Source organism: Marmota flaviventris, chromosome Y, assembly GCF_047511675.1.
Source record: "Marmota flaviventris isolate mMarFla1 chromosome Y, mMarFla1.hap1, whole genome shotgun sequence".
In the NCBI taxonomy this organism is placed as follows: Eukaryota; Metazoa; Chordata; class Mammalia; order Rodentia; family Sciuridae; genus Marmota; species Marmota flaviventris.
In genome coordinates this window covers 9,786,983-9,798,591 of record NC_092519.1, presented here as the reverse complement: position 1 = coordinate 9,798,591, position 11,609 = coordinate 9,786,983, and the positions used below count along the sequence as shown (strand labels likewise).

Here is an 11,609-nt window from a genome sequence, read left to right as displayed (position 1 = left end):
GTATGTACAAACTCACCAAAATGTATATATTAACTCAAAAGAGCTAAACAATAGAACCAATCTAGGTGTCTTCAACACAGGAATGGATAAAGAAAATGTGGTATATATACACAATGGAATATTGCTCAGCCTTAAGGAAGAATTAAATGAAGGCTTTTTCCCCTGTAAATGGATGAAGATGGAGAATATCATGCTATGTGAAATAAGCCAATTCCCACAAAACAAAGGTCAAATGTTTTCTCTGATATACAGGTGCTAATTCGCAATAAGGGGTGAGGCTAGGGAAGAATAGACTCACTTTGGATTAGGCAGAAGTGAGGGAAAGGAGGGGAGAAGAGCAGAGGTAGGAATGATAGTAGAATGAATCAGACATTATTACCCTATGTGCATATACAACAACATGACTGGTATGATTCTACATCATGTACAAAAAGAAGAATGAGAAGTTAGACTCTAATTATGTATGATGTGTCAAAGGGCATTCTACTGTATAAATTTATAACTAATCAGAACAAATAATAATGTATATGCTAAATATAGGCATTTTTGAATATCAGTATATCTCAACAAAGCTATTAATCAACATGTCCTTATTCATAGGTTTTGAAAAGGGAAAGAGAAGGTGGTAAGAAGGCAGAAATTAAAAACTGCTAATCCTTACAGAGACAACTATATTCTTGCCCTCTCATTTTCTAGCACACCCTAGCCACCCATCCCCAGGGTAGATAGCCTTTGGTTTTTAATCAACCATTATTGGCATAGGCTCATGACAGTAGTCAATACAAGATAAAGCTTCCCACCCAGGCTTGAACATCCTCCCCTTTCTGTACCCTCCCTATACCTTCCTGCTGCCCTCACTCCCTGGACCCTCCCACTCCCTTCACTTTCCTGAGAACCCACTGGAACTTTATTCTGGGCAGAATAAAGCAAGAGTGAGATCTTGCCTGAGGGGACTCCACCTCAAAGGCCACCAGCCAACAATACTCTTTCCTCAGGGCCTCTTCTTCTTCTTTTTGTTGCCTGATGATTTGCACTTCTTCCTCTGAGGCTCTGGGGTTTGAACCAGCTCCAGATCCACATTGTGCCCTCTGGTGGTCTGGAGGGGAGGCCCAGAGCAGGATATTTTTTCCATGTTGCATGAGCATCCAGTGAGAGTGCTCTTCTTGGAACTGGCAACTGGAGGAGGTGGGAGCTGAAGTGTCCTCTCTGGGTTGGTGGGGCTTGGAGTACTTGATCTCCAGAGAATAGGGTTTCAACATGAGGGCCCTGGTTCTGGGACATTCTCTAGGGCAGCAGGAGGTGCTGGTATGCTAGGAGGAAATCCAGGTTTTGGAGGTCATCATCCACACTGCAGCCACTGGCTGTCTTATGTGGTGCCTCAGAAGAAGTGGCTTTTATGGGACCCACTATGCCTCTCTTTCCTAGGTTAAAATAGGAGAATCTATGATTCTGGGGAGGCTGATTGGTGCAGAAGATCCCCAATGAGGAAGACTTGTGAGAGCCTCGCAGGACAGCTATGCCCGTTGAAACCAGCAACTCTGGTTCTGCAGCCCTGCACCTCTTCATGATCTGGGAAGACACCTCTGTGCCCCAGTTCTCCATGCTAACCCCTTGATAAGTGAGACATTTGTGTTTATTTACACCTTGATTGGCAGCTACCTCAGAAGCTTTTGTGTCCTGTTGGAGCATACTATGACCTTGTGGCACCTGCAAGGATGCTTCTTCAAAAGCTAAAGGAGAATATGAGCACTGGCCAACTCTTCCTCATGCATGAAATGGCCAAAAGGGACTGGGACAATTATATTTCAACAGGAGGTGGGAGATGGAGTTGTCACTCTTCTTGTTCTCAGAAAGACAGACTGAGTCTCTGCTGGCCACCTTCCTGGGCTTCCTTTCTGCTTGATATCCTGAGCCTATCCATGATTCTCCTGTCTCCTTCTTTTTTTTTTTCCTTCTACATTCTATTTCCTGGAACAGACTCATTCAGAGAGCCACCACAGACAAGATAGGGATAAACAAAGTCCTGTGGGTTACATGAGTAAGGTCCTGTGCCTTCCTCATCTACCTGCTATCCCTTGCTTTCCTCTCCACCTGTGTTCACTCCCTTTCTTGTCTACTTGTTTCCCTTTGTCTCCTATTCTGTCATATATCACTGTCTGTGTTACCCACTTGGTGTCTATTCCCAAGCCCCAGTAAACCTGGTGTCTCTACTTCTTTATTTATATTTGGTGCCCCTGTCTCCTTATCTACCTTTTTTTCTCCCCAATACCTGTTGTATGTCCACTTGTATATCAGGTGTCCCTACTTTTGTGTACCTCTTACATCTAGTTTACTGGTAGACTTTTCTTCCCCTTTCTACTGGGCCAGTGGTGAGTCCTTCCTGCTGCTCCATCTCTTTTGTTAAGGCCAATATATTTAAATATGCTTCCAAGAAAAGTATTTTTTCCAGGAAGTGGGGATGAATTATATTCTCTGCCTGCAATGAGAAGGAAGAAAGAATATCTTTGGGGGAAAATGGCCCCAAGTCAGGAAGCATTCTAGGAGAAAGAGCAAGTAATGATGAGCCCATGCTCCTCTGCACTATGGGCCTGATATATCTCAACTAACAACTACACACACACACACACACACACACACACACACACACTGCTGATATTCTAAGCTATGAAGCTCAATTCCATAGGTCCTGAAACCTTGTTTACATCAAGATTTTAGGCCCAGCCAACCTTGTTGACAAAGTCCTCATCACATAGCTCAGGTGACTTGGATCTGGGTATAAATCATCCTGTATTGGCTGTTGCTCTAGCCCTTCTTCTCCCAAGTTTGCAGCAGGCTCTCCTGTGAACAAGTGGGAGGGCTCCCACATGGCAAATTTGGTAGGCCTAATAGCTCATCCATGATGTCCATGTACTCTTGGATGACTTCAGGTGGGATCTCCTTGGGTTCCTTCATCTCAGGCCCTTTGGTATTGACCATCTTGTTCTCATATGCCTTCATCTTGTGTGCCTTTGTCTCAGGCATCTTGGTCTCTGGTGCCTTGGTATTGGCTGCTAATGAGCAGACAGGCCATGCCTTAGGGTTGGTCTTCCTGGAGGTGCACACTAGGACAGGGAGGGCCAGAACAGGGTGTGAATGAGGGACTGAGGACTATGTGCTGCAGGTGAATGGGCGGCATGAGTACCTCTATGGCAGCTACCTGCTCTGTCAGTTCAAGGTGAGGCCTGCAAGGAACCCTCTGCACTCTGGGATCCCTACCACTCTAGAAGGGGCCAGCATAGGAGTGAGAGAGCCAGACTGTGGGTCTCTCTTGGTTCCAGGGAATGGATACACCACCCATTGACAGTTCAACCTTACACTCTCATCTCAGTACATATGCAGCTGCCTGCACAGTGGACTGACCCCCCACCTGACCATGGTTCACTCCTCCTCCATCCTTGCCATGCGGGATGAGCAGAGCAAAGCAGCCCCTCAGGTCCAGAAACCACACACCAAACTGCCCCCCATTCCCTTGAAGAAGGTGAGATAGTGTCCTCCCCTTTCTTACTCTCTTTCTCTACCTCTCTCCTTTTGGCCAATCCTAGAGCCTCTTGGGCAGCACCAGGGCTAGGCATTGATCCAGGGGACTTAGGATGGTGCACTCCTTTTGGAGAGTCAGGGCCTTGAGCTGACACCCAGGGTGGGGTCCTGTCTGAGCTACTGCGATCCCAGATTGCCTACTTCTCTGCAGATCTCAGGGGGGCTAGGTCCCCTGGGCCCCTGGGCCCCTGTGTGGCAGATTGGTAAAGGATGGTGTTGGTGACAAGTTTCTGAACCTTGCCACAAAGTTGGGACCCTCTCCCCCTTTCCCCAGCCTTTCAGCAGCCAGGGGAATGAGCTGGGATTTAAGCCCCGCTCCTCTCCTCTCTAGCCCTCCTCTGTGTCCCTGTGGTCACTGGGGCAGGCTTTCTGCATTGAGCTGATCCAGGGCAGCAAAATCAATGCTGATGAGCAGATGAAGGTAGGGGCTCGGGTACCAGGTGAGTGGACAGATGTTTTTTTTTTTTTTTTTTTTTTTTCACAAACAGGGTTGCTGTAGCCTGGAGGGGCAGCAGAGAAAGAAGAGTGGGAGGGTATCACACAAAAGTCACCTGGACACATTACTCATTATCTCTGCCTGGATTGGCTGTGAACCACATCCAAACAATAAGAGGGGAGGGGAGCAGGCCAGCAGGCCAGGGAGGCCAATTAATGGAAACCTGGGCCAAGCAACTTGTGGGTATTTGACTTTGGTGGAGCTTGTGGAATCAGGCACAGCCCATTGAAGTAGGAGGCCCAGTCAGAGATATGTAAGGCACCATAGAAGCTGGCTGCAGCTGGGCTGAGGTGCTTCCAGGGGTTACCCACCCAGGGGTGCCCAGAGTCTGGGGGACACTGCACATGGTTCCCCCTGGAAGCTGAGCCCCCATGGGCTTGGGGAACAGTGCCCTGTTGTCTCTTTCATGGCTCCTCTGCACTCAGAACCACCTGCAGAGGTGGATTTATTGTCCTACTTCTGTGAGTGATGCCTTTCTGGGTCCACAGAGCATAGCATGTCTTGTCTGGGTCTCTCTTTTTGGCATTACTTTACAATATGGGAAGGGGGGGGGTGTGTCTGCAGGAGTCACGGAGGATTGGGTGGGAGCAGCTCTGGGGATGGCTGGCAGGTTGGAACTGGAACAGGTGCACTGGAGACTGGTCAGGCAGTCTTATGAGCCACATGGGGCTCAGAAGATGCTAGGCATGAAGGTAGCCAGAGCTATTAGAAGCAGAAGGGACCCTGGAACTTCTGAACCCTGATGAGGAAACTGAGGTTCTGAGTTGACCCACAGAGTCAAGTGTACTGAGACTGGCTTGCCCCAGTACAGCCTGGGGTACCAATGCCCCAAGACACCTGTACCACTGAGCTGCCAGCCTACACTCTGCTGGACCACTCTCAATGCAAGAAGTAGATTTGGACCCCTGTGTAAATGGGGACCTTCAAGGAGAGGATTGGAACTTTAGATGGGGTGGCACCTTCGCTCCCTCACTCATGCCCTGTACCCCTTCCCGAGCTGGTGGTGCAGGCCGGGCTCTTCCATGGCAATGAGATGCTGTGCAAGACGATGTCCAGCTTGGAGGTGAGCGTGTGCTCAGAGCCCATGTGAAAGCAGCATCTGGAGTCTGACATCAACATCTGTGACCTTCCGCGCATGTCCCGGCTCTGCTTTGCACTCTATGCGGTGATGGAGAAGGCCAAGAAGGCACACTCCAGCAAGAAAAAGTCCAAGAAGGTGGTGGGTTGGGCTGACTGGGAGAGGCCCAGGCCTCAGACACCCAGTGAAACCCCTTACTGGGGCCGCTTGTCATCCTGCTCCCACAGGCAGGCACCCTGAGGACAGAGGTCCTGGGAGAGCCTGGGGGCCCCCAGTCTCTCTGCCCACCCTAGTCTGGCTCCTTAGTCTGGCTTCCTGTGCTGCCTGAGTAACAGCTCATGAGTTGCCTGACTTGAAATATCTATCCCAGACTTGTGGTCCTTAGGGGTCCTGGAGGCAGCTCCCTTGGTGGAAGGACAGTGTACTCATGGGGACAGAAATGATGAGTTAGTGGCTGCCTGGGGAGAGTGTAGCTGGGCCCCAAGTCACTAGACCCAGGATGTGACTTGCCCCTTGTCCTGGGCCAGCTATGGGACTGGTGGGCTTACTCAAGTGTCTCTGGATGCTGGGTGTGAAGATGCAGGCAGCCAGGAAGGGATCTTGCTGGCTTAATTACTGAAACTCTGACAGGAAAGAGATAGCGGGTCCTTCCCCTCCTCCTGGGTCTAACTTGGAGACCTTCCATGCAGTCTGGATCTTCTCTCCTGGTTGGCCTGGAGACTGGTTCCATTCTGCATATGAACAAGAAGAGGCTCACTCTGATTTGTAGTATCCTTCTCCAGGACTGCCCAATAACCTGGGCCAACCTCATGCTGTTTGACTACAAGGACCAGCTCAAGACTGGGGAGCTCTGCCTCTACATGTGGCCCTCTGTCCAGCAGGGAGAGGCTCTTGGAGGGTAAGGCATCCAGAACTGGTTCCCCTACAACTACATCTGTCCCTGCCTTCAGATGAGAAAGGAGATCTGCTGAACCCCATGGGTACTGTGCATAGCAATCCCAACACAGAGAGTGCTGTCACCCTGGTCATCTACCTGCCCGAGGTGGCCCCTCACCCTGTGTACTACCCTGCCCTGGAGAAGGTCAGTGAGGTCCTTCCTGGAAGCTGAGCGCTAACCAGGAGCTTTCCTGTAGGTCCTCAGAGGGGGTCCCTGGCCACCCCAGGCCTTGCCCATTGCTGGGGGCTGGGTCATCATGCTGATTTGAGGCCTTCCAGTAGCTATGTGGCCCACCAGGGGATGTTGGTGATGTCTGATGACATTTTGCTGTCACAGCCAATGGGAGAGGTGCTACTGGCCTGTGGCAGGCTGAGCCTGGAGATGCTACTGAATGCCCTGCAGTGTGCAGGAGGGCTCCCACCAACAAGAGTGGTTGGTAGTAGTGCTGAGGTGCAGACACCCTGCCTAGAGCCCTGCCAGTGCTGGCCCAGGCCTGGGGAGCTCACAGCAGGTACACTTGTTGCAGATTCTAGAGCTGGGACGTCACGGGGAGCGTGGGCCTACCATCAAGGAGGAGGTGAGCTGGGGTGCTGGTGGGGCATGGAGCCAGGTGCTGGGCTGGAGGCCTCACTCTGCCTGTGCCCCTTAGAAGCTGCAGCTGCAGGGAATCCTGGAGCAGCGGGGGGTCGGGAAAGCTGTATGCGCATGAGAAGGACCTGGTGTGGAAGATGCGGCATGAAGTGCAGGAGCACTTCCCAGAGGCTCTGGCCCACCTGCTGCTTGTGACTAAGTGGAACAAGCACGAGGATGTGGCCCAGGTGGGTGGAGAGGGGCACCAGGGGCACAGCTGGAGTAGAGAGATAGCAGTGGGCCACCCACCACCTGACTGCAAAGCATCCTCCAGATGCTCTACCTGCTGTGCTCCTGGCCTGAGCTTCCTGTCCTGGATGCCCTGGAACTCCTGGACTTCAGCTTCCCCAACTGCCATGTGGGCTCCTTTGCCATCAGGTCCCTGTGGAAACTGATGTGAGTCCCAGCTGGGCACTGAGGCCCACAGGCTGCCAGCTCCTCACTAAAACAGCTTGCCCTGGCAACCTGGAAGTGGGTGCTAGGTGGAGATGAGCCTAGGCTGGCCTCACCCTCTTTCCAGTCACCTGCCAGCTGGAGACTTCTGTCCTGAGTTTCAGAACCCCAGACTCAACCAGCCTTCCTCCCCTACAGGGACGATGAGCTTTTCCAGTGCTTGCTGCAGCTGGTGCAGGTCCTCAAGTACAAGTCCTACCTGGACTGCGAACTGACCCAATTCTTGTTGGACCGGGCTTTGGCCAACCGAAAGATTGGCCACTTCCTATTCTGGCATCTTTGGTAGCTGGATGCACGCTGATTCCTTGGGAACCTAGAAAGGCCATGGGGGATGAGGGTCTCCTGGCCTGCTGACCTCATGGTTACTGGGCTGGGGAGGGGCTGTGTGCCACTCCTGGCCATTCTCAGCCCCATCTTCTCCCTCCAGCTCTGAGATGCATGTGCCGTCCGTGGCCTTGCATTTTGGCCTCATCATGGAGGCCTACTTCAGGGGAAGCACCCACCACATGAAGGTGCTGATGAAGCAGGTGAGGCTCAGAGTGCCTGTGCATGAGGCGGGCTCCCCTTCCAGGCCCCTTCACAGTCATACTCCTGGTTCTGGCTCAGGCTCATGTCCACTGCTGCTACTCCATTCTGCCCACCAGGCAGAAGCACTGAGCAAGCTGAAGGCCCTGAGCAACTTTGTGAAGGTGAGCTCCCAGAAGACCACCAAGCCCCAAACTAAGGAGCTGATGCACTGGTACATGCGCCAGGATACTTACCTAGAAGCCCTTTCACACTTGCAGTCCCCATTGGACCCCAGCATGATGCTGGCAGAAGTCTGGTGAGCCCCAGGCCTAGCCCCACCTGGAGCCAGGCCCTAAGCCCCTCCCCCACCCTAAGCCCCCAACCGCCCAGGCTAACACTGCCCTCTGCCTGCAGTGTGGAAAGGTGCACCTTCATGGACTCCAAGATGAAACCCCTGTGGATCATGTACAGCAGTGAGCAGGCAGGCAGTGGTGACAGCGTTGGCATCATCTTTAAGAACGGGGATGGTGAGCCAGGCTGGGCAGGGGACATGCTGAGGCCTTGGCCTTCTTACCTAGGCCCATACTGTTCTGTGGTAGGGCCCCAGGGGATTCCCTGAGAAGACAGAGCTCAGATACTCTGAGCCTTGCAGGGTGTATAACCCACTAGAAACTCCTGCCCTTCCAGACCTCCGCCAGGACATGCTGACTCTGCAGATGATCCAGCTCATGGACGCCCTGTGGAAGCAGGAAGGCCTGGACCTAAGGTGGGGCCTCTGTCCATCATCTGTTTGTTTGGGTCTGTAACAGGCCTCAGAGCCTGAGCCTCTGGAGGAGTTTCTGGTCTAAACTGACAACTCCATGTTGGCTGTGAGAGGAGCTGTTCTCACAAGAGGGGTAGGGCAGCTGGAGGGGTTTGGGTAAGGCCATTCCTGGTGCTCAGCTCCTATTTCCTGGCTTCCTACCCCTTGGGGAGCAGTGCCACCTTCTTCCAAGCCCGGTGACTCATTCTCTTCAGAGCAAACATGAGCCCTGCCAAGGTGTGCTCTGCATCTTGGGTGCCAGTTCTGTGTCTCTGAGGCACCTTCCCCAGGGCCCCACACCCCCTCTCGCATCCTCAGGAACTTGAGCAGTGTCCCCTGTGGTTTTCTTGGGCACCTCAATTTCCTGGGGGTTCCAGTAGCCCCAGAGAATGTCCTTAACCACAGTGTCTGCCTGTGCCTCCTCTCATGTGCTGGGATGACCCCCTACGGCTGCCTTCCCACTGGTGACTGCATGGGCCTCATTGAGGTGGTGCAGCACTCGGACACCATTGCCAACATCCAGCTGAACCAGAGCAACCTGGCTGCCATAGCTGCCTTCAACAAGGATGCCCTGCTCAACTGGCTCAAGTCCAAGAACCCTGGGTAGGCTTTCTTATTCCTGGGAGAGGCTCGATAGAGTGAAAGGTGAGGGAAGGCCTGTGACAGTTTCCATGGCTGCTTGGCTCAGCTGAGCACTGGCCCACATCTGATTTGGGGCAGGACAGAGAAGGTCACTGTTCCCGGGTATCCATTTTTCATGACTGTGTTATGCTACTCAACTATTTGGGCATTAAAACCACCACCATGTTTAGTCACAAATATGTAGCTTGAGTGGGTTCTGCTGAGTGTTTCTGCTGTGGTTTGAAATAGCTGGTGCTATGGCTAGCATCTGTGATATTGCCTGAGCCCAGAGCATCTACCAAGGGCCCAGTCACACACCTAGGGACTTGGCTGACAGATGAAGAGAGGCTGCATAGAGGCACAACTAACAATAGACCTTGGCTTCTCTACATGGTATTGTATGGAAGAAGGGGGGAATTTCAAGCTGGGCATGGTGACCTATGCTCCAGAATAATGCCCTCCTTGTTGATTAACACAAGGCCAGATTCAAGAGGAGGGAAAATATAAGGAGCCCTGGTTTTCAATCTTCCCCACCCAGAGAAGCCCTGGATCGAGCCATTGAGGAGTTCACCCTCTCTTGTGCCGGCTACTGTGTGGCCACATATGTGCTGGGCATCCGTGACCGGCACAGTGACAACATCATGATCCGTGAGAATGGGCAGGTAAGGGGCACTGTGTTTAGCTGCCCAGTGTGCTTGTCCTACATGCCTGGCCCAGGGGCCTCTCTGCCCTGCCCACAGCTCCCAAAAGAGTGCCCCAAGTCCTGCTGACTTCCTCTAAACAGAACCTCTCTTTGTGAAGCCTGTTCAGTAGCTACCCTTCATTCCCCTCAGCTATTTCATATTCACTTTGGCCACTTTCTGGGGAATTTCAAGACCAAGTTTGGAATCAACCGTGAGCGAGTCCCATTCATCCTCACCCATGACTTTGTCCACGTGATTCAGCAGGGCAAGACTAGTAATAACGAGAAATTTGAAAGGTGAGGGTACCCAGGGCCCCAGTGAGGGGACAGTGTCCATCCAGGGGCAGGGATGGGGACATAGCCCTCAGGCTAACTCCTGCCTCCACCCTGGGGGTGCTGCCTTCTCTGCAGTTGCACCCCAACCCCAGAGTACCCTGTTGGGCAGTGCAAACAGGAGGTCCATGGTAGGTGTAGGAGGCAGGCCCAGGCAGGGGCATTGGTTAGAGGATCTGGGTACACCCATAACCAGACCAGGGGCAGACACTCAGGGCAGGTGCTGGCTGCATGCAGAACCCCTGCTTGTTTGGGGCTAGGGGTGGCAGGGAGGACCCAGGGCTTTATCTATTTCCTCCACGTCTGCAGGTTTCAAGGCTTCTGTGAACAGGCCTACAGCATTCTGCGGTGCCATGGGCTCCTCTTCCTCCAACTCTTTGCTCTGATGCAGGCAGCAGGCCTGCCTGAGCTCAGCTCCTCCAAAGACATCCAGTATTTGAAGGTATGCCAGCACAGGGCCACACCAGACTAGAGGCTAGGGTCCACCATACACTTCCCAAGGCCTGCCTGAACCTCTACAGCTGTGGAGGAGCCTGCCTCCCCTATGTATAGTATAAAAAATTGCCCCTTCGGCTGTGGCTCTCAACAAAAAATGAGCTCATCCTGGTCAGAGTGCATCTTGCCTGAACAGCTCAGGGACCTAGGAGATTCACCTCACAGATGGGGGCCCTCATGCCGTCCCAGGCCCAGCAGTGCAGTATGGTGGGAAGTGGCCAGAATGTTGCACTCCCTGGGCCTAGTCCCGCCCAGTTGCAGGTGAACTGTGATTTTGTTTGGTCATCCCATGTGTCCTCAGTGTCTTTCATGCATGAGATAAAGTCTCTTGTAGGTTTGCAAGGCACTTTCCATTCCTGTCTTTTCAGTTGGTGAGAGGCAGAGTGGGAGGGGGTGTATTCCCTAAAGCTTCTCCTGTCCTTCTCTCAGCTGAGATGAGACCACCTGACCATCTGCTTGCAGTTCTTTTAGGAAGCAATTTCAACAACCCGAGGGGGCAGGAGTACAGGGAGGCAGAAGGGATTGCAGATGCAGCAGGGTCAGGACCCCTGAATGTTGATGCAGTTGTGATGATTCTGTCCCAGGACACTCTGGCGCTGGGGAAGACAGAGGAGGAGGGGTTGAAGCACTTCCAGGTGAAGTTCAATGAAGCCCTGAGGGAGAGCTGGAAGACCAAAGTGAACTGGCTGGCACACAACCTGACCAAAGACAACCGGCAATAGTGGCCACTTCTGAGCTGCCACAGGCTGGCAAACCTGTTCTGAGGACAGCTACCCTTGGTTGTCCTAGATGGGGCCTCACACCTGAACTGCACCTCATAGGAAAGAACAACGCAATTGCCTTTTGTTTACGATAGTTATTTAGACAGACAAGAAATGTTTAAAGATGATGGGGGAATGTGATGGACATTATTATCCAAAGTAGATGTACAAAGACACAAATTGGTGTAAATATACTTTGTATAAAACAAGAGATATGAAAAATTTTGCTCTATTTCTG

General features: G+C 52.4%; 1 protein-coding gene across 1 annotated transcript; it reads left to right on the top strand.

The window, feature by feature from the left end:
• Nucleotides 1-1,257: 1,257 nt before the first annotated feature.
• On the top strand, nt 1,258-11,332 carry LOC139703570 (phosphatidylinositol 4,5-bisphosphate 3-kinase catalytic subunit delta isoform-like). Its single transcript, XM_071607064.1, is given in 22 exon segments — nt 1,258-1,305; nt 1,656-1,815; nt 3,138-3,214; nt 3,368-3,517; nt 3,908-3,997; nt 5,070-5,291; nt 5,933-6,026; nt 6,098-6,231; nt 6,614-6,664; nt 6,737-6,769; nt 6,771-6,905; nt 6,992-7,113; nt 7,309-7,452; nt 7,598-7,697; nt 7,815-7,993; nt 8,092-8,204; nt 8,365-8,442; nt 8,914-9,082; nt 9,639-9,762; nt 9,934-10,079; nt 10,425-10,557; nt 11,195-11,332. Coding segments are annotated over 22 exon segments (2,640 nt in total).
• The last annotated feature ends 277 nt before the right edge of the window (nt 11,333-11,609 follow it).